This window comes from Podarcis cretensis (assembly GCF_951804945.1).
Source record: "Podarcis cretensis genome assembly, chromosome: 7".
Taxonomy (NCBI): Eukaryota; Metazoa; Chordata; class Lepidosauria; order Squamata; family Lacertidae; genus Podarcis; species Podarcis cretensis.
The window spans coordinates 91,388,199-91,409,978 of NC_137176.1; the positions used below are offsets into that span (position 1 = coordinate 91,388,199).

The 21,780-nt window shown below is 47.1% G+C and overlaps 1 protein-coding gene across 1 annotated transcript in view; it reads left to right on the plus strand.

Moving 5' to 3' along the window:
* Nucleotides 1-2,399: 2,399 nt before the first annotated feature.
* Nucleotides 2,400-21,780, plus strand: part of ZC3H3 (zinc finger CCCH-type containing 3) — a 279,283-nt gene continuing 259,902 nt past the window's right edge. The window contains exons 1-3 of the mRNA XM_079984218.1: nucleotides 2,400-2,541; nucleotides 4,956-6,351; nucleotides 8,142-8,338. Coding sequence (XP_079840344.1) covers nucleotides 2,496-2,541; nucleotides 4,956-6,351; nucleotides 8,142-8,338 — 1,639 coding nt within the window. The 5' untranslated portion in view covers nucleotides 2,400-2,495. The remainder of the gene's footprint in view (nucleotides 2,542-4,955; nucleotides 6,352-8,141; nucleotides 8,339-21,780) is intronic.

Consider the following 21,780-nt stretch of genomic DNA (forward strand, 5'->3'; position numbering starts at 1 on the left):
TCCATCTTTCTTTACTATATTCTGTCATTCAATTTGCCTTAATTTATTTTAACCTTATCTTACCATAAAATCCCTTAAAGCTTAAGACTTAATACTTATTTGTACATAACTCCTTATATCATTTCTACTAAAGCCAAATAGTTTCCTGGCTATTGTTTTCCTACCTAGCAGCTAGGAAAGGGGGAGCAGGAAAGGCCCACCTCTTAGCCTCAGTCGCAGCTCTTGCAGCCCAACTCATTCTTTTGTGATGCTGCTGAGGACACAAGTGGCCAAGTTTTACAAAGAGCTCATCAAACTAGTTCAGCAACCTCCTCTATTAAGAGTCTCACCCTACTGGCTACAGGACCTCAAGAACTGGAAGGTACTCAGGGCACCATCCAGATTAAAAAGGTAAAGGTACCCCTGCCCGTACGGGCCAGTCTTGACAGACTCTGGGGTTGTGCGCCCATCTCACTCAAGAGGCCAGGGGCCAGCGCTGTCCGGAGACACTTCCGGGTCACGTGGCCAGCGTGACATCGCTGCTCTGGCGAGCCAGAGCCGCACACGGAAACGCCGTTTACCTTCCCGCAGGTAAGCGGTCCCTATTTATCTACTTGCACCCGGAGATGCTTTCGAACTGCTAGGTTGGCAGCGCTGGGACCGAGCAGCGGGAGCGCACCCCGCCGCAGGGATTTGAACCGCCGACCTTTCGATCGGCAAGCCCTAGGCGCTGAGGCTTTAACCCACAGCGCCACCTGCGTCCCACCATCCAGATTAGGCACCCCCAAACTCGGCCCTCCAGATGTTTTGGGATCACAACTGCCATCATCCCTAGCTAACAGGACCCACTGTCAGGGATGATGGGAACTGTAGTCCCAAAAACACCTGGAGTTTGGGGATGCCTGATCCAGGTTGACCTCTCTCGAAACCCCCAACAATAATATTCATCTTATGTAAAATAGAGCCTACAGATAAAAACAAACAGATCACGAATGGCAAAGCCGATGCGGCTAGTAGCCACCAATAGCCCTCCATGGATTTTCCCAGCACTCTTTTAAAGCCATCCAAATTTGGTGTCCATCGCTGCCTCCTGTGGCAGTGAGTTCCACAGGTTAACAGTGTGCTGGGTGAAGAAGGACTTATCTGCCCAGAATCCAGCAGCATCTCAGCTTCGTTGAATGTCTGGGACTCCTGGCGTTCCACAGGGCGGGTGCCACTACTGAGAAGGCCCTCTGCCTGGTTCCCTGTAACTTGGCTTCTCACAGCGAGGGAACCGCCAGAAGGCCCTCAGCGCTGGACCTTAGTGTCTGGACTGAACGATGGGGGTGGAGACGCTCCTTCAGGTATCCTGGGCCGAGGCCGTTTAGGGTTTTCAAGGTCAGCACCAGCACTTTGAATTGTGCTCGGAAACATACTGGGAGCCAATGTAGATCTTTCAGGACCGACCGGTGTTATGTGGTCCTGGCGGCCACTCCCAGTCACCAGTTTAGCTACCACATTCTGGATTAGTTGTAGTTTCCGGGTCACCATCAAAGGTAGCCCCACGTAGAGCGCATTGCAGTAGTCCAAGCGGGAGATAACCAGAGCATGCACCACTCTGGCCAGACAGTCCGTGGGCAGGGAGGGTCTCATCCTGCGTACCAGATGGAGCTGATAAACAGCTGCCCTGGACACAGAATTGACCTGCGTCTCCATGGACAGCTGTGAGTCCAAAATGACTCCCAGGCTGCGCACCTGGTCCTTCAGGGGCACAGTTACCCCATTCAGGACCAGGGAGTCCTCCACACCTGCCTGTCCCCCAAGAACAGTACTTCTGTCTTGTCAGGATTCAACCTCAATCTGTTAGCCGCCATCCATCCTCCAACCGCCTCCAGACACTCGCACAATTAAGTGCTAGTCTCTGCCTTACTGCACTGCAGGGGGTTGGACTAGATGACCCTGGGAGGTCCCTTCCAACTCTACAATTCTGTGGTTCTGGGAATCCTTGTGGGTTCCCCTGGAGGCAGCTGGCTGACCCCCACTGACAGCAGACTCTGCCAGGAAAGAGGAGCTGCCTGCGAGCCTTAGGCAAAGCGTGGAAAGCTCAGCCACGCAAATCACACAGAGGTCAGTCAAATCCAAAGCCCGAGCGCCGCAGAGTTTAATGAATCGCGTGAGGACACTTCCGGTTCTCAATCGGCAGGGCCTGAGGCGGGGATGATGGGTGAGTGAGTGGCGGCGGCGACCCATCCCGAGTGCCCTGCGTAGGTAGAAGCATCGGCGGTCTCGTTCGGCGCCGCGCTTTTTGCGCGTCCCCGCATTTCGGAGCCGCGCTCGAGTGGAAACCGGAAGTGTGTGGCCGCACGCATAGCTCCTGGAAGGAAAAGAAAGAAAACCGCCGGGCGCGCGGGGCGATGACGTACACGGAAGCGGACGGAGCTGTGGGCCTGGAGGCGGCGCGCAGCAGTGACGTTCGGGGCAGGTAGGCGAGGAATTGCCGGCTGAGGCAGCAGCGGGAAGAGCCGGAAGAGCCGGGGATGGAGGAGAAGGAGCAGCTGAGGCGCCAGATTCGCCTGCTTCAAGGTGAGGGACCCAGGCGTCCGGGGGGGGGGCCCTCACCAGGCCCAGTGTGCCTGAGGGGAGGGGGCGAGGGGCTTGCTCTATTATTATTATTATTATTATTATTAATTGAATATATATACCGCCCTATACCCAGAGGTCTCAGGGCGGTTCAACTCCTGTCCCTGGCCCAAGGGGCTTACTCTATTATTAATTATTATTATTATTATTATTATTATTAATTGAATATATATACCGCCCTATACCCAGAGGTCTCAGGGCGGTTCAACTCCTATCCCTGGCCCAAGGGGCTTACTCTATTATTATTATTATTATTATTATTATTATTATTATTATTTGAATATATATACCGCCCTATACCCAGAGGTCTCAGGGCGGTTCAACTCCTGTCCCTGGCCCAAGGGGCTTACTCTATTATTAATTATTATTATTATTATTATTATTAATTGAATATATATACCGCCCTATACCCAGAGGTCTCAGGGCGGTTCAACTCCTATCCCTGGCCCAAGGGGCTTACTCTATTATTAATTATTATTATTATTATTATTATTATTAATTGAATATATATACCGCCCTATACCCAGAGGTCTCAGGGCGGTTCAACTCCTGTCCTCTGCCCAAGGGGCTTACTCTATTATTAATTATTATTATTATTATTATTATTATTAATTGAATATATATACCGCCCTATACCCAGAGGTCTCAGGGCGGTTCAACTCCTATCCCTGGCCCAAGGGGCTTACTCTATTATTATTATTATTATTATTATTATTATTATTAATTGAATATATATACCGCCCTATACCCAGAGGTCTCAGGGCGGTTCAACTCCTGTCCTCTGCCCAAGGGGCTTACTCTATTATTAATTATTATTATTATTATTATTATTTGAATATATATACTGCCCTATACCCAGAGGTCTCAGGGCGGTTCAACTCCTGTCCCTGGCCCAAGGGGCTTACTCTATTATTAATTATTATTATTATTATTATTAATTGAATATATATACCGCCCTATACCCAGAGGTCTCAGGGCGGTTCAACTCCTGTCCCTGGCCCAAGGGGCTTACTCTATTATTATTATTATTATTATTATTATTATTATTATTATTAATTGAATATATATACTGCCCTATACCCAGAGGTCTCAGGGCGGTTCAACTCCTGTCCCTGGCCCAAGGGGCTTACTCTATTATTAATTATTATTATTATTATTATTAATTGAATATATATACCGCCCTATACCCAGAGGTCTCAGGGCGGTTCAACTCCTGTCCCTGGCCCAAGGGGCTTACTCTATTATTAATTATTATTATTATTATTATTAATTGAATATATATACCGCCCTATACCCAGAGGTCTCAGGGCGGTTCAACTCCTGTCCCTGGCCCAAGGGGCTTACTCTATTATTATTGTTGTTGTTGTTGTTGCTGCATTCTTCTTCTTCAATACTACGACACATTGATATTATTATCATTGCTCCAACAATAGTATCACAGTGGTACCTCGGGTTACTTATGCTTCAGGTTACATACACTTCAGGCTACAGACTCCGCTAACCCAGAAATAGTACCTCGGGTTAAGAACTTTGCTGCAGGATGAGAACAGAAATCGCGCAGCAGCAGCAGCAGCGGGAGGCCCCATTAGCTAAAGTGGTGCTTCAGGTTAAGAACAGTTTCAGGTTAAGAACGGACCTCCGGAACGAATTAAGTTCTTAACCCGAGGTACCACTGTATATCATGTTTCGATATGATAGCAACACTAATGGCAGTTTTAATCACAATATTGTGATTATTATGTACTCAAGGCGGCTTACAGATAAAAAGAAAAACCACTGAAAACATAAAAGCGGGGGGGGGGGGGAGTTGGGGAACCAGTAACTGAAAAACAGATAGACATTGATGGAATTAAAACTAAATATATAGGTTGGCATCCGTCTTTCTCGGGAGATGGTGGAGGAGAGAGCCCTTGAGGGTGAAGTCAGACAGTTGGAGAGTTATAGCGCCAGCTGTAGCTGTAGAGACATGTTTTGTTGCAGCTGAGGCAGATGAAGGCATCCGGTTGTGCTGCTGCAGAGGCACCAGGGCTTTTCTTCCCTCTCTCTTTTTGGGCTAGCTTTTGGAGGTTATGGTTAACCAGCACAAGGTTGGGACAGGTAGGTTTAAATGTATTTGAGTTTGGTTGAAGGTGATTTTTTTGGTATTGTAATGGGGTTTCATATGCCCTGTTCGTTCGGGTGAGACGGATCATGACTTCTTACAGGCAGGGCTGCATCCCACAGAAACATGCATGATGCCGATCTATGTGGGATATGTCTTGGTTTGGAAATAAAATTGTGTTGCAAATCCTTCAAGGTACTGCGGGAGGGATGCTTGAAGGCATAACTAATGGAATCTTTTCCTTCTCTCCTTCTAGGTCTCATCAACAACCATAAAAACATACATGGGAATACACCAATTGCCCCTCCTGCCCCAGCACCTCAGTGGCAGAATCCCAGGCCGCCTGCCTTTAGCAGTACTGCTTTCTCTGCTAGATATTCCCAGCAAACCCAGAGAGATTTTCAGCCTCGCCAGAGTGGTCCTAATGCCTGGAGAAAGAAATATTCTCTAGTCAATGTCCCGCCTCGGCCGGCACTTTGTTCTGCAACCAGCGTTTCTGCTAGTGCTTCTCGGACCAGCCTGAGCCACGCAAGCCCTGAGGCAACTGAGCCACAGGCTGCGCTCTCGGGAAGAAGCGTCAACCTCAGTGCAGATGGAAATATTGTCGTTGGGGTGCAGTCTGGCTCTGCAGCGGCCAGCACTGCTGCCCCAGGATCCCGTCTGAGCTCTGCGGAAGCAACAGAAGGCCCAGCTGTGTCTAGAGGATGCGTGAGCAGGACTGCTTGGCCTTCGGATGCTGGCTCGAAAAAGACTGAAGCACTGAGCGCCTCCACCTCATCTCACTCGCTGCATTGCAAGGCCTTTGCTAAGGAGAAGGTTGACATGTCTGCCGAGTGTTGGAAGGGGCCTTCTGTTCAGGGTGCATCGGAATCGGCCCCTGACTTGTGCAGGACTATCAGTGAGAGCGCTGTTACGTTGAAATCTGAGCCTCAGCAGCAGCCCCTGACATTGCCTGATCATAAAGCGAGTGGTCTGTTGGTGAGGAAGGAACCAGCACCAGAGGTTCCAGCCCTGCGTAGTTCGCAGCAAACGCCTGCAGTGACGGAGAAGCCCAGCGCGCTGAGGCTTGCTGAGAAGTCTGCTGCTGCTTCAACTTTGGAAGTTCCTTCAGCTGCTGGGACGAGCCTCTCCAAGGACAAACATTCAGCACCTGCTCTCCATGGAGCTCCTACCTCGCCGGCCTCCATCAAATCTCCAAAGTTCAGGAGGAACAACTACACGTGGGTGGCGAATCCGAGCAAATCCCCCCGTACTGTGAAAAAATGGGCTGCCCCCAGAGCCTCTGAAAATGCACGCAAGTTTGCTGTGGGTGCAGAGAGAGGTCCCAAGTTACTCCCAAGGGGGGAATTGGGAGCAAAGCAAAAGAAATCCAACCCACAGTCTAAGCTGGGGGTTTCTTCCAGCCTGTACAAGTGGAAGGCCTCCAGTCTCCCGCCGTCTCCGTCTCCATCCACCTCTGCATTCACGTGGCGGCGTAAGGAATGTGTTGGGCTTGGAGTTTCTCCTTCTGTGGGAGCTGGCGCTTCCGTTCAGACTGTGAGACGTGGGCCTCTTGGTCACGGCAGCCCCAGATTACCCTCTGGGAATACTGGGTCTTTTAGTTACAAACTGAAGAGCCGGACCAAAATCATCAAGAGGAAGGGAAACGCCTGGTAAGTTACTGGTTGCGTTGGGAGAAATTCCCAAGACTTTCTCCTGGAGCAGGCATGTCCAACAGGTGGATCGTGATCTACCGGTAGATCGCAGGGTGTCTATGGTAGATGATGCTTAGTGATCTCCGCCCCCCCCCCAAAAAAAAGCTCAACAACTTTGCCTGTCAGTAACAATGGGTAGTATTTTTATAATGTGAGTAGATCGCAGTCTCTTGGGAGTTGAACGTGCCTGCCCTATAGTAATGCTTACCATTCCAATGCAGCTGCTGGGGCACATGAAAATACTTGTTTTTGCATTGCAAAGTGTGGAATGAGCTATGTCAGGGCCTGGGGATGAGAATTCAGGTGGATTGTATGTTTGGGGCACCAGATGTGTCTGGGTAGGTAAAACAGCGAGCAAATTCATGACAACTGTGGGATCCACTCTATCTGGGAAAATGCTTCCCAGTTTTTTTTCACCTGCTAAATTCTAATTTCTAGCAGTTCATATTGTAACTGGATATTTTCCCCCCTGGCCTGAAGTCCAGAGTCTTAGGTGCAGGTTTCTACAGAAAGAACACATAAGGGCACATACCATTTCAGAATGCAGGTATTGGGAGTGCATGAGTGCATTATTCCCCACATCAGAAACATCCTTCCTATAGAATGCTAGCATGCCAGGGTGAAGCATTGTAGCCTAAACTATTCCCTGATGTGCTAACTGTTCGTGTGCCTGGAACATTAAGACAAGCGATTCATCACCTGTGTGAGGTTTTATGGTGGTTGCCTTCAAATATCTACGCTTAAGTGTATTTCGTAGTTCTTTCTTGTGGTCCCTAGTCCCTAACCCTCTGCTTCCATGTATTTTCCCCCACCGATGTTCTTTGATTCTAGCTTGCAGGGCTAAACATGTAGATCAGATTTTGCACAATTTCTTCCACAAAAACCAAGTAACATTAAGTCTGCTGGTGCAACTTATTGCAACTACAGAACATGAGGTTTTGGATTATTGGTCCCCCTGCACCACTTTTTAGTGCAGCGTTGGAAAGACGGGCTGGTACCTGTGATTATTTTACCCTTACCACTTTGTAATGAACACTATGCTGTTGTTGTGGTTGTTTAGTCGTGTCCGACTCTTTGTGACCCCATGGACCAGAGCAGGCCAGGCACTCCTGTCTTCCGCTGCCTCCCGCAGTTTGGTCAAACTCATGCTGGTGGCTTCGAGAACACTGTCCCACCATCTTGTCCTCTGTCGTCCCCTTCTCCTTGTGCCCTCCATCTTTCCCAACATCAGGGTCTTTTCCAGGGAGTCTTCTCTTCTCATGAGGTGGCCAAAGTCTTGGAGCCTCAGCTTCAGGATCTGTCCTTCCAGTGAGCACTCAGGGCTGATTTCCTTCAGAATGGAGAGGTTGGATCTTCTTGCAGTCCATGGGACTCTCAAGAGTCTCCTCCAGCACCAGAATTCAAAAGCATCAATTCTATACTACTATACCATACACTATACTACTGAGCAGTATAAATATGCAGAACATATAAGTTTCATTGGATTTGCTTTTTGTAAGATGGACCTGGAAGGTGGGGCTATCAGAGGACGAAGCTCCATTCATCTCTGAGTGTATTCGAGTCACCTTTCTCTGTGAGGCTGCTGTGTTGAATCATTCCTGCAGCTGCCTGGAGCCCTGATCACATAAAAGGGGTTTTGGCTGAGAGCTCCCCCCCACCATGTGAGACTGCCCTATGAATCTGCTCATGGTCCGAGTGTGATGTGCTTGAGGACTACACCACAGTGACTGCTTCTGTTGTCCTTCCAGCTCCCCGACTGATAAGAGGAGCCCATCCTTCCCTACCGTGCTTCTGAGAAGCCGCTATTGTCTCAGGAAAAGGAACTCTCCTCGGGGAAGGGGATCGCCCACTGCCAGGAAAGCCGGATCCAAAGGCCTGGTGCAGATTGGCAAGCACAGGCTGCGCCGGCTGCCGGCATCCCGGACCCACCTTTTGGCCAAAGAAGGTAAGAACAAGCTTGGAAATCTGTTTCTTGGTTTACTGTTGTGCTTTTTAATACACCAGCACCTTGACCTGGGAACTCCTGTTGGTCTGGTTCGGAGAAGAATGGTGTTGGTTGAGATTCTCTCTCTTGCTTTGGCCAACTCTGCTGGAAGAGTTGGAGACCTGGCTGCAAGACTCCTTTCCCTAACAAAAAACTGGATTGTGGTTGCACATATTGGTCACGTGTGCTTACGTATATTACATGTGGTGTAGTGGTTAAGAGCGGTAGACTTGTAATCTGGTGAACCGGGTGACCTTGGGCCATAGCTGTCAACGTTTCCCATTTTTTAAGGGAAATTCCCTTATTCCGAATAGGATTCCTCACTAGAAAAGGGAAAAGTTGACAGCTATGTCTTGGGCTAGTCACACTTCTCTGAAGTCTCTCAGCCCCACTCACCTCACAGAGTGTTTGTTGTGGGGGAGGAAGGGAAAGGAGAATGTTAGCCACTTTGAGACTCCTTCGGGTAGTGATAAAGCGGGATATCAAATCCAAACTCTTCTTCTTCTTCGTCTTCTTCACATGGCTTGGTGCTTGGCCATGGCCTCTGTGTGAGTTTTTTCCTGGAAAGCCGGCAGTGTAAGCCACCCACTTGCTTTTCCAGCCCAAGTGAACTGTAACTCGCTCCATTTCTTTGATTGTTCTGTGCCTTTGGCACGACTTTTGAGCCGACTGCCCCCAAAATGGCAGCTAAACATTTCGTTTTAGTGACTGTGGTCCTGGTTTAAAGAGCTATTTGGCTCCTAGCTTAACATATCTCAGTTGCTAATACCAGCTGGGGGTTGGGGTGCTGTGGGAGGGAATGGAGCTAGATTGCATTTTACTGATTTGTGAACTTCCTAGATGGTATGGGCAGGATAATTCAATGAAAAAACAGCCGCCTGCTACCTGGTAGTGCTTTGGCTTAGGAGTCCCTCTGGGCCCAGTCAGCATCTTGAGTGCCAAGTCCGTGTGAAGTAATCATGTACGCTTATCATGTACGGGGCATTATTATTTTGTAGATTTAAAAACACTGAAGCGTTGCACACAAATGCCAGAGTGCCTTGTTTGCTTGTTAAAGGGTTCTAGAAATTGTTCTGGTGTCTCCAGGATGCTCAGTTCCTCGTATGGAATTAATCCAAGTAATCCAAGCCTAACATCCCTGAGCAATTGAAGGTAGTTATGCACTCTTTAATGTGTTTGGCAAAGTTAAGAAAATTTTAAAAACCTAGAGTAGTTTTGCTTTTAGGAAGAAGTGACTGCTTTTTGTAGCGCATCACACTTTGTTGTTCACTTTCTCACCGCTGTCACTCCACCAGTATACATGTTGATTTATCAGCAACTAAGTACACTAAAGAGGCAAACCCTTAACCAGGGAGTATTATGGGAAGTGTCATCCTGGAATTTCTTGGCAACTGGGTGGTTTTTGTAGCTGTTTCTTGAGGGTTGGCCAAGTGCGGAACACTTGTAATCTTCTGGCAGTTTCACAGTTCTGAAAAGAGTCTGCTGCACCGGTAACTATTATGTGTGACTTCTTTTCAAGAATAAACTTCCCACACTCCTTTCCTCCATACTTTTGAGTCTTTGACATGTGGACATGTGTGACTTCTGACTTTTTAGGCAGCAGCTCTAAACACCTGTGAGTCAGTCAAATTGAACTCAGCGGGACTTACTTCTGAGCAGGCTCACATAGGATCCGGATGTTACAAAGAATGTTGGAATCGGTCCTGAATGCTCCCTAACTTGATGAGCTGCTGGCTTCATTCAGACCAGTGGCTCCCAACTTTTTGGGTATGGCAATCCGCAAGTCCAAATCTACATGAATTTCAGACCTTAGTTCAGGGGTCAGCAAACTTTTTCAACTTGTCCCTCAGACCTTGTGGGGGGCCGGACTATATTTTGAAAAAAAAATAATAAGGAACGAATTCCTATGCCCCACAAATAACCCAGAGATGCATTTAAAATAAAAGTACACATTCTACTCATGTAAAAACACGCCGATTCCCGGACTGTCTGTGGGCCGGATTGAGAAGGCGATTGGGCTGGATCCAGCCCCCGGGCCTTAGTTTGCCTACTCCTGCCTTAGTTCTTCTCTGCTGCCAACAAGCAGTTCCCAAGGGTTGAAATGTAAGTCTCGAGCCTTTCCTATGTTCAGCTGTGAGTGTCAGCACAGCATTAAAATATGCCAACGAAACAAAAATCTGCAAGAGGTATTAATCTCAACCATTAGGGATTGCAAGAAATAATTATTTTGGGTTTTGCTTATAACCCATGACCCACCTGCACAGGCTTCAAGGCCCACAGGGTGGGAAGCACTCATTCCGATGTTTGTATATTGGGTTATTAAACCAATATATGATTGGGACTTTTGCCTGTGCATGCAACCCTGTCACTACTCTGTTTGCAAAAGGAGTAACTCAAATCAGAAAGTGAAAGATATGCTCTTGGGACTCTTCTTGGGACACAAAGCTTAACATGAGCCAGCAGTGTGATGCAGCAGCAAAAAATGTGAATGCTGTTCTAGGCTGTATCAACAGAAGTCTAGTGTCCAGATCAAGGGAAGTAACAGTACCACTCTATTCTTCCTTGGTCAGACCACACCTGGAAGACTGTGTCCAGTTCTGGGCATCACAGTCTAAGAAGCATGTTGACAAGCTGGAACACGTGCAGAGGAGAGCAAACAAGGTGATCAAGGGTCTAGAAGTCAAGCCTTATGAGGAATGGTTGAAGGAACTGGGTATGTTTAGCTCGGAAGAGAGGAGATATGATAGATATCTTCAACTATCTCAAGGGCTGTCACATGGAAGATGGAGCCAGCTTGTTTTCTGCTGCTCCGGCAGGTAGGACTCGAACCAATGGCTTCAAGCTCCAAGAAAGGAGGTTGTGGACTCTCTTTCGTTGGAGGTTTTAAGCAGAGGTTGGATGGCCATCTGTCATGGAAGCTTTAGCTGAGATTCCTGCATTGTAGGGGGTTGGACTAGATGACCCTTGGATCCCTCCCAACTCTACAATTCCACGACTCTCCAGGATCCTCCTTTTGGAAGGCTCAGAGGATAAGTCTTTTCAGTTGTGGCACCCCTTCTGCACAAAGCTCTACCCAGTGAAGTCCTTCTGGGTCCTTCATTGACATATTTTCAGCATCTGGAAAAAACTTACCTTTCCCCTCATTGCTATGTTGTTTTATGTTAGTTGGGCCTGTGAAGATTTTTGATGCTTGTATGGTTAGTGGTGTTGGTTTGTGGATTTTTAATGACTTGCATGTGTTTTCTGTAAAAGTATTTACCACATTTTTCTGTGTATAAGACTAGGTCCCCCCCCCTCAAAAATAATGTCCAAAATTAGGGAGCGTCTTATACACGGATAGTGTCTTTCCCCCTTTTCTTAAATCTGAGTCCCCCAAAATAGGGGGCGTCTTATACATGGGGGTATCTTATAGACGGAAAAATACGGTATATTAGAATGTATTTTTGCTTATGCTTATAAATATTTTGCAAGTTGCTTGGGGACGTTTTTGTCTAGCAAGTCACTTAATCTCAGATTATTATCACGCCATAGTTTTCTTTTTTATGGTCCCAAACAGGAAGCCTTGGTTGCCAGCACTGGAACAAATCAGGATATCAAACCAACTTTAAGCTGTAGTTTAATATCACGAATTTTTTCCTAACTGGTCCCCACAGCTTTTTTGCTTTGGACGAAATGGGAACAAACCAAAATGTTGTATGGCTTCTGTGTATGTGCAAGTTGTTTGCCAGACCTTTGTGTTGATAAATTCAGTGTGTTGAAGGGGAGCATTTGGATTTATGGTGGCTTCAAGAGTGTGCAAAACTGTGTGGGTTGCTTTGGGCAAAATGGGTGATCAGTGGAGCTCCATTTCACGTTTCGCACTGTCTTCATGGATGCGGATGCAAGCCAGCTTCTGGTCCAGGCCATCCCAAACCTTCATCTGGGCTTGTCTAGATATTTGGGTGTGACTTTTGGGGCAGTGGGAGGCTGGCATAATCTGGCTTCTGTGAATCGCCTTCTGTCTTTTCGGGCGGTTGGCCAAGTGGCGGGTGTCCAATAGCAGGATAGACTATCGACAACAATATATTTTGCCATTTTAGAGTGGGCAGAAGCCCACCTCCCCATCCCTGCTTGGAGTTGCAGAACGGTTTGTCGAGTTGGATTCTTAACAGATTATTATCCTTCAGTTCTATGGTCAGGCTGATGATAACTGTCCAGGTCTCCGACGAATCTGAGATCTTGCTCTTCATGCTTGCAAATTGCAAATGGGGCATGTGCTCTAAGGAGGTCTGAAATTGCCTGGAAACCTATGCTCAAGATCCAGCATCCTTATAAGACACTTTTATGCCTCTCCTGGTATGGACCCACGGAGGACCTTAAGGTCCATAAATAGCAACACCCTTAGGTCCCGGGCCCTAAGGAAGTCAGATTAGCCAGAGGCAGGGCCTTTTCAACACTGGCTCCGGCCTGGTGGAACGCTCTGTCTCATGAGACCAGGGCCCTGCGGGATCTGATTTCTTTCCACAGGGCCTGTAAGACAGAGTTGTTCCGCCTGGCCTTTGGCTTGGAGTCAATTTGATTCCCTCCCCCTCTTTCTTTTTTCCTTTCTCCTTCTGTATTGGAACTCCTATTTGGGGACTTCCCTGGCTTTTTTCTGGCCCATGTAGGACCAGTCTGGATAGTTGGCCTTGGTGAAGACTTGACATTTTCATCCCCCCCCCCAAGTTTTCGATTGAGTTTCCACTGAAATGAGGCTGCATTTTAATGTTTTAATGTTGTATTTTAATCTTGTTTTTTAAGCTGTATTTCAATCAATTGTTTTTATATTTGGTGTTAGCTGCCCTGAGCCTGGTCTTGGCTGGGGAGGGCGGGGTATAAATAAAATTCATTATTATTATTATTATTATTATTATTATTATTATTATACGTTACTCTTGTTTGTATGCTCGAGAGTCACATATGGAGTGGCACACAAACCTCGAGGCAGACCATTTATTGGGGCAGCTTGCCTGGCTGATGTAGGGCCTCATCCTGCCTGGTGCTTGGTGCTGGAGGGGAGGGGGCGCTGCCGCTGGCAGCCGAGGGTCTGGGCCCCTGGGGGAGTCTTGTTCCTTAATGAAACAAGTGGACAGCAGCATGGAGGGGGTCATGTTTGAGCGGCCGGGCGTTGTGAACCTTTCCTCACCCCAGTAAAATCAATGCTGTGACATTCCCCCTGCTTCTCTGATCGCTTGTGTCGACTCTGCTGACATCTGCTGGAGCTTTGGGTGTTCGGTACATGATTCTTTTGAGGGTTTATAAAGCAAACACTTTGGCGCGGTGCTGCCGCCGCCTCTGTCTCCCAACTTTCCATCTCTCTAACATCGCCTGCTAGCAAAGGCTCCCTTGCTTGTGCGTGCAGGCAGCTGCTTGTGGTGTTTTCCAGAGGGTGCCCGTGGGGGTGTGACCCCCCTGTGTGATTGGTGCCCGTCCAGACTCTTTGACTGACAGCCACAGAGTCAGGACGGGAGCGTCCTCATTCCGGCAAGGGCTCACGTGACGCCTCCTCCCCTCTGACCTGTAGAGGGCAGTCTTGCCCCTTGCATTCTCCCTCGTCCACCTTTTTCTGGTAATTGATTGCCTAATTTCCTCTTTATGTGAAAGAAAGCAGATATCAAGTAATTTGCAGCAATAACCTGCTAATGCTGGGCCAGTATCAAAACTCCCATGTTCATTTCAAGTGGCAGATAAAACACTAATATATAATTATCCTTGCAAATTGGATTGTTTTAAATAACCAAAAGACTATGGCCAGGAGAAAACTATCCCATTTCCCTTGAGTTAGTATTGCGGCATAATTGCTGCGTTCAATCAATTTCCTTGGCATTAGAAATTCCATCACAATCAACATTAAGCTATATTCATTGTGATGGCTAAGAGCCGGGCCATTTCTCCTCTTTTCCTTAACTGGCAAAATTAATCAGGGAAAAGATTTTAAACATTTACCCGTGCGAAAGAGGTCAGCTCTGCCACTATATTGCTCAGCAGATAAGGGGGCTAATAAAAAGAAAATTGAATTACTAATGATCGCCAGGAACCGAGTATATAAAACCTGGCAATCGCCCGCTTCAGGAGAAAAGGAGAATCAATTTTCTTCGGACAAGGTGTGCTCATTTTTTATTTTGGCGCATATTATCAGCGATTTAATTTGAAAGCGCATAAACAGGAGGAAACAGTTAGGAAATAATGAGCCCGAAGGTGTAAAGTGCTACAGGATATATGCTGTACACAATTTATTTGGCACAACAGATAATCACTTTAATTGAATTCAAAACTGCATTGTTCAGCAGTGTGGCCTGCCTCTCTTTGCCCGTGGGGAATTGCAGAATATTACAAAGGTGCCAGAAGAGCCGTGTGTTTTTCTGTGTGTCCCTCCTTTGTAATGTCCCCCGCAAGGCACAACTGACGTGCCTTCGTTCATGCGTGGAAGGATGCAGGCTGTTGATAGTGTAATATTTAAAAGGCAATAGAAGTCTCCTCGGCTTCCAGAGCACTTGGTGCCAGGGAGCGGCAAAGTACCCAGCTTCTGCCTTGATGGATAACTTTTGCTCATGGAAGGATCCGTGTGGAGCATGGAGTTGGCTTTCCCTTGCAGCTCTCCATGCTCCTACCGTCCTGCGCATCTCCAGTAGCTCTGCGTGAGAACTGCAGGTCATCTTTCCCACTTTCCAACTCAGTCGCATTGCTAAATCCAATATCCAGATATTGTGTCAGAGCTTTGAGGAGCCCAGGTTATTTTCCAACTTGCCACTGGGCCGTCTGATTGGGAACTCGTATGACAGGGCGGTCACGGTTTTGGTAACTGGTGGAAAGAGCTGGTTCTGTGAGCTTTCCCTCTCCTAGTCAAACTCAGATGCCTACGACCTGGTGCACTAGAATCCCAAACAAACAATGCTCCCGATTTCAGCTGAACCAGCAGTAATTTAAATGTTTTTCTGTTCATCCCCTTAGACTGCACAGACAGACTAGTTGGTTGTGTGTCTCCCCTTCTGCTAAGTGTACATATGCACTTAAAAACACAGTGATACAGCATGTATGCATTTTTTTCTGCCTTGCACTAAAGCTTCATGACGTCCCAGTTGAGAACTGCAGGTTCAGGGAGCCTGTGTGAAGGGAGCAGAACTGAAAGTGCCAAATGGCATTTGGGTGGGTGGGCATGTGAAGCCCATAATTTGGGATTCGTGTAAGCCTTTATTGGAGCGGATTATTAGATGCTTAAGAGTTCCAAAAAACGGATAAGCACAGAATGCTTGTGTTTGGGGAATCAGAGAGATCCACGATTCCTTTGCTGCAGGGACATGTCCTTTGGAAAGGGGAAATATGAATGTGCAACCCAGCAGGAACATGCAAGATACAGAGAGTGGAAGTTTGCCGGAGCGCAGCTGCAAGTTGCACGCCGTGCCTTCGATTCCATGGGGCTGGCAGAGGAGACGACGGATTGACGCTATTGTTAATTTCACAAGTATCCCTCCCCCCTCCCACCCCTTTCAAGATCTACAGTAAATGAGGATTGCTTAGGTTAATTACAGTTTCATGCTCAAGTTTCTAATGACAGAAGATGAGGGAGTGAAAACGCTGAGATTGCCGAGATAATATCTTGAAACAACGAGAATCCCAAGCTTGCTGTTGGGAGTGCGTCTGTGCAAAACGAAGATGTTATTTTCCTGTGCGTGGCTGGCTAATCGGTCTCAAACAGAAATGGGAAAGCAAGTCTCAATTCCATACTGAGTATATTAAAAGATGTTCACGGTGGGGGTTTATTTGGCCTCATTTTCAGAATTTCACTTCTGACCTCCGGTTGTCTTGACCTGATTCTGCAAAGGTTTTTCACCTGCAAACTTTCATGGCTAGTCTTCGTGGAGCAAGGAAGTGTTGCTCATTTTTTTTTTTCTGGTAGGATTCCCATTGCATTGATGCAGACAGAGAGAATCAAAAATCTCAGGGTGTCAGTTCAGTGCACATAATAACAATTATTATAAATAATGGTAATAATAATTTATTTATTACCTGCCCTTCAGCCTAAGGTCCCAGGGGAGGCTACAGCATTGAAAACAATTTAAAATAACCAAATGTGGATGTTGCTTGAGTTAGCAGGGCATTATTTTCCGTGGGATGCTCCTCTCACATTCTGGTTCAATTAGTCATAGGTAAATATGATTTTTTTTGTGCATGGCTAAAGCTAGATCAGCCCCCCCACCCTTTTGGCAGCTGCCAAAAATTGCAGCTGCCATACATAAAACATTCTAGTGTTGTGCAAACATACCTGGAATTTATTTTTTAATATAAAAAACAACAACAAGACACAAATATTCATTTAAAGAATATATATTAGGCATTTGTATGGCAGCCTAGAATCGAGTTCCCAAGGAGGTTAGCAGCGAGAAGAAAAGCAAATTAAAATACATACAAAAACATCCTGGTGTGCGAGAGAGGCTGGGGCATTTAAATATGGCTGTGTGGTTAGACTTACTTATTTTGGTTTGTTTTTAAAACCTTTATTATTCATCGTGCTTGTTGACCTTGTTCTCCAGGTAGAATCATAAAACTGTTGAGTTGGAAGGAACCGTCCAGCCCAACCCCCTGGAATGCAGGAATCGTTGGCCCAATGTGGGGTTCGAACCCACGACCCGGAGATTAAGTGAGCTCTCCCAGGCCTGAAATTCAGGGGAGCTGCTGCCAGCCAGTGTAGACAGTACTGGGCCAGTGGTCCTACTCAGTGTAAGGCAGCTTCTATGCTTATTCCCCACCTTTCCGTCCGTTATGGGAAAGTCTGTTGTATCGGGTGCAACACTTGTCTTGGTATCACACATGTCTCTATTCTTAGCGGCTTGTTTTTACTCCTGCCTGCCTGGATACCTTCTGGCTGCCCCATGGAGTTTGCTAACCCACTGCCATGCTGCCCTCGGAAAAGTGGAACTCTCGAAATGGCTACTAGCCGTGGCTCTCAGAAACAGGTTGCCTTTGCTTAGAAATCATTATGCTCTTCCCGGAGGAGCGATGCTGTAATGGAGCTGCTTGGACCCCCTCGCTTTTCAAAGCTGCGAAAGTTCACATACTTGGCCACGATCCCCAGCCGCTGCCTCTTACGTCAGCCTGCTGGGGTGACAGGGCTGGGTTTCCTTGGCACTTTACGGGGGACCGTTCCAGCGTGCTTGAGAGGCTCTTTCGGAAGGATGTTTTCGGAAAACTCTGCTAAGGGATCCTTTCGCCTCCTCCCTTCCCTGGGTTCTGGGCAATTCCCAAATACCGGGTGTGTTTTGCCTTCTATTTTAAACATCTAAATTAACTTGATTTTAACTCACGTTTTCCTCTTCTTTGTTTCTGTTGCTCTTCCATAAATCTCTTGGTGGCGTTTGTCCTCCTAGCGGTGCAGCAACAAAACTGCTAGCACGCTTGCAAAGCTAAGCGGATGGTCTCAAATTCGTGGGCCACGATTCCTGCATTGAAGTGGGTTGGACTAGATGACTTTGGGGGCCCCTTCCAACTCTACAGTTCTGTGATTCTGTTTCCTACACCTTGGCCGGCTTTCTGCACCAGGCGACCCTTGTCACTCCAGTCTGCATATTTGTGTTTTCACGGCAATGCCATTGTCCTTTCTATTCTCTCCCTCGGGACTACCTTCAACAAACGCCTTTTCCAGCATCTCTGAACAGTCGAGTGTCTTTTGAAGTACGTGGAGTGGCTTCAGTTTGGGATGGGTGGGTGCACATGCCAGCCCCCACCTTCTCACTGTGGAGTAGCCAATCTCCTCTTCCCGTTTCATTATTTCGTAGCTTCCATCATGTCAACAGCTTTCCATGGCATTGTGACTAAATTGAGCAGAGAGCTCCTTTTGAACCCCAACTTTGCTTACGTGCAAGGTTCCCATACTATTTGCATCATTGTGCATTTTTGCTGCCTTTCAGCTTTAACAAAGACCCCTAAGGTGGTTTGCAATAAAATAAAATTGAATGCTGTCCAACTCTGCAATTCTGTGCTTCTATGGCTGTAGAATTAAAGCCAATAACCAAAATGGCTAAAATTACAACAATTAAAAGCCTAAAGGATTAAAAATATTGTTGAGGCCTGCCTAAAATTCATCCGAGATGGGGCCTGTCTGACCTCCCTTGGGAAGGAGTTTCATAACCAGTGACTGGGCTGCTCCACATTCCCACCCACTTAAAGTAGAAGTGGTCTCTGGAGTGAGAGCCAGCATTCTGGGTCCTGGTGTTTTTACAGAGAGGCTCAAAAGATAAGTTGCAAGCTCCTATCCAAAAGCATAGAAGCAGCAAGGGCTGTGACTGTTGCTTCCTGCAACAGTAATAATTATTACTTTTGATAATAGTAAACAAAAAAAGTTATTAATTGTTGCGATGCAAAAGTCCAAAGCGGTATATGAATATTTCATGCTGGGTTCTCACTCTGTTGTCTCCTGTTTCTCTCGGCAACTCAGTACAATTTTCTGCCACCCCCTCTACATTAACCGGCAGCTAAAAAAGCCAATGCAATTCTGGGCTGCATCAATAGGAGTATAGCATCTAGATCAAGGGAAGTAATAGTGCCACTGTATTCTGCTCTGGTCAGACCTCACCTGGAGTACTGTGTCCAGTTCTGGGCACCACAGTTCAAGAAGGACACTGACAAACTGGAACGTGTCCAGAGGAGGGCAACCAAAATGGTCAAAGACCTGGAAACAATGCCTTATGAGGAACGGCTAAGGGAGCTGGGCATGTTTAGCCTGGAGAAGAGGAGGTTAAGGGGTGATATGATAGCCATGTTCAAATATATAAAAGGATGTCACATAGAGGAGGGAGAAAGGTTGTTTTCTGCTGCTCCAGAGAAGTGGACACGGAGCAATGGTTCCAAACTACAAGAAAGAAGATTCCACCTAAACATTAGGAAGAACTTCCTGACAGTAAGAGCTGTTTGACAGTGGAATTTGCTGCCAAGGAGTGTGATGGAGTCTCCTTCTTTGGAGGTCTTTAAGCAGAGGCTTGACAACCATATGTCAGGAGTGCTCTGATGGTGTTTCCTGCTTGGCAGGGGGTAGGACTCGATGGCCCTTGTGGTCTCTTCCAACTCTATGATTCTATGATTCTAACCCTTTCCCTCCTGTCCCTCTTTATGCCAACTGGATTCTGGGGGAACATATTCTGCAGGATCCTCAGAAGTTGTGTGGGATCAAAACACATACGTCCGGAGTTTATTCCAGTTGCAGAACATAAGATAATTGCATGTTTTGGGCCTGCTTTTTTGGCGTGGAGGATTCAAGACCCCTTCCGCAGGGATGTGACCTGGATCAGGGAGCAGAATTTAGCAAGAGAAAAGTTTTGTGCAAGTTTGTCTCTTGGCGTCCGAATTGCAGTTTGGCAATAGTTATTTGCGTGTTCAGACCCAGAGACCTCCCCCCTAAATAAACACACATTTGACTCAAATTTTAGTTTTGGCAGAATTTAGGCCACAACTTTATTGATTAAAGAAAAGTGAGTGGTTGCATAGGCTCTGGTTTGACTAGCTCCCTGCACCCTTGCAGGTAGCACTGGCCTAGGGCACAGCATAGGTCAGCCAAGGGTGAACACCTGAGGTAGGTGAAAAGCCCGGGAACAGACTCTGTTCCCTCCCCAGATGCTCCCCTGGATGCAGGCACAGGCACAACCCCCTCTCAGGGGTTAACCAAACCAAGTTGAGTCCCTGGATTCCTTTAATGGAATACCCTTCACATAGGGATGGCGATACCGTTCTCCCATCCCTATCACATGAACCAGTGCCTAGCCGCAACCTTACAAAACCTATGTCTTCCTGATCAAAGCAGCTAACCTAGCATGGGCCTCTTCCCCAGTCTGGCTGCGAACATAATTTTCCCTTGGCTGGATTTCACCATTGATTGGTGATCTTAATTTAGTGACAGGCTCTAAAATGGCTCCCATGTAATGCAGCTGTTTAGGAAGATATTAGGGTGAAAGCAATACCCCCATGTTTTATGTGAAACGAGCTGTGCTATCAGCAAGAGAAATCAAGCATGTGAGACATGGTTGGGCTGGTGAGCTATTGGGGGCATCACTGAGAGCGGAGGATTTACACTTCCCTCCAAACATTAACGGGGGTGTTTTACCATTTATCCCCCCCCCTTCCTCCTGGTGTGTAAGGGTGTCGGCGGCTGTGATCCATCATTCCCTCTCTGGTGTTGTACTGTCTCTTGCATTTTACTACCCCAAACACCGTAAAAGGGCATTAGAGCAGTTAAATCCCAGAGTCCTGCTTTCCTAAGGAAAAAAGAAAACGCTGAATTAGGCAGTGGGGGGGAAAAAAAGGCAACGACAGCGATACTTTAATCTTGCATAAATTATCAGAAGAGTCAGAGGCTAGCCATTTTATGTATTGTTAGAGCTGCGCTAATTAATTATTCCCGAATAATCAGTGGTTTTTGACTTTTTAAAAACGTGGTAATGGGCCATAGTATATTTATTTCCAAAATGGCAGAAGTACACACATAGATTTGGTTGTGTGTTTTTTTTTTGACTTGACTATGTTTTAATCTTGCCCTGCATGACTGGGGGGTTCATGTGTCAAGACTGTAAAAGTGGCGAGCAGAGAGAGCAGAACAGTCCACAAATTAGGCAAAAGTTATTCTAAATTTATCCAGTGCTGCGGATTGGATGGAGGGAATATGCAACGTTGGGTGGAGATGCAAGCGTTCCTGGAGGCTCGGCTTAGTTTAGGGCAGTTCACCTTTGAAAGGCGGGAACCCAGGGGTGCAGCGTACGTCCAGCTGCCTCCCGTTTGAGGTTGAACTGAATGAGCTTCACATTCTTTCTGCAGCTTCCGGTTCATAGACAACCATTTCACTTAATAAATTTGCAATAGCTGCACCCCCTGGCCTTTGCAACGTGTACTCCCGATCGTTAACACAAACTGTGTATTTGCCTCTCTGAGTCATAGCTGTCAACTTTCCCCCTTTTTAAAAAGGAAATTCCCTTATTCCGAATAGGATTCCTCGCAAGAAAAGGGAAGGGTTGACAGCTGTGCTCTGAGTGCATGTCTGCTGAAAGAAGGGAGACAACAGAGACAACCTCCCTCCCACCCCACATTTTGCAGCCACAACTTCAGAGGAGGCAGTGATGGCCACCAACTTAGATGGCTTTGAAAGAGAATTGGACCAGGTCATGGAGGAAGAGAGGGCTATGGATGGCTACTAGCCATTGAGGCCTGTACTCTGCCACCACGGTTGGAGGCAGCAATGCTTCTGAATCCCAGTTGCTGGAAACCACAGCAAGAGGGGAGAGGGCTCCTGTGCTTTGCGTCCTGCTTGCTGGTTTCTCATTGGGGCATCTGGTTGGCCAGTGTGAGAACGGGAGGCTGGAATAGACGAGCCTTTCACCGGATCCAGAGAACCTTCATAGATCATT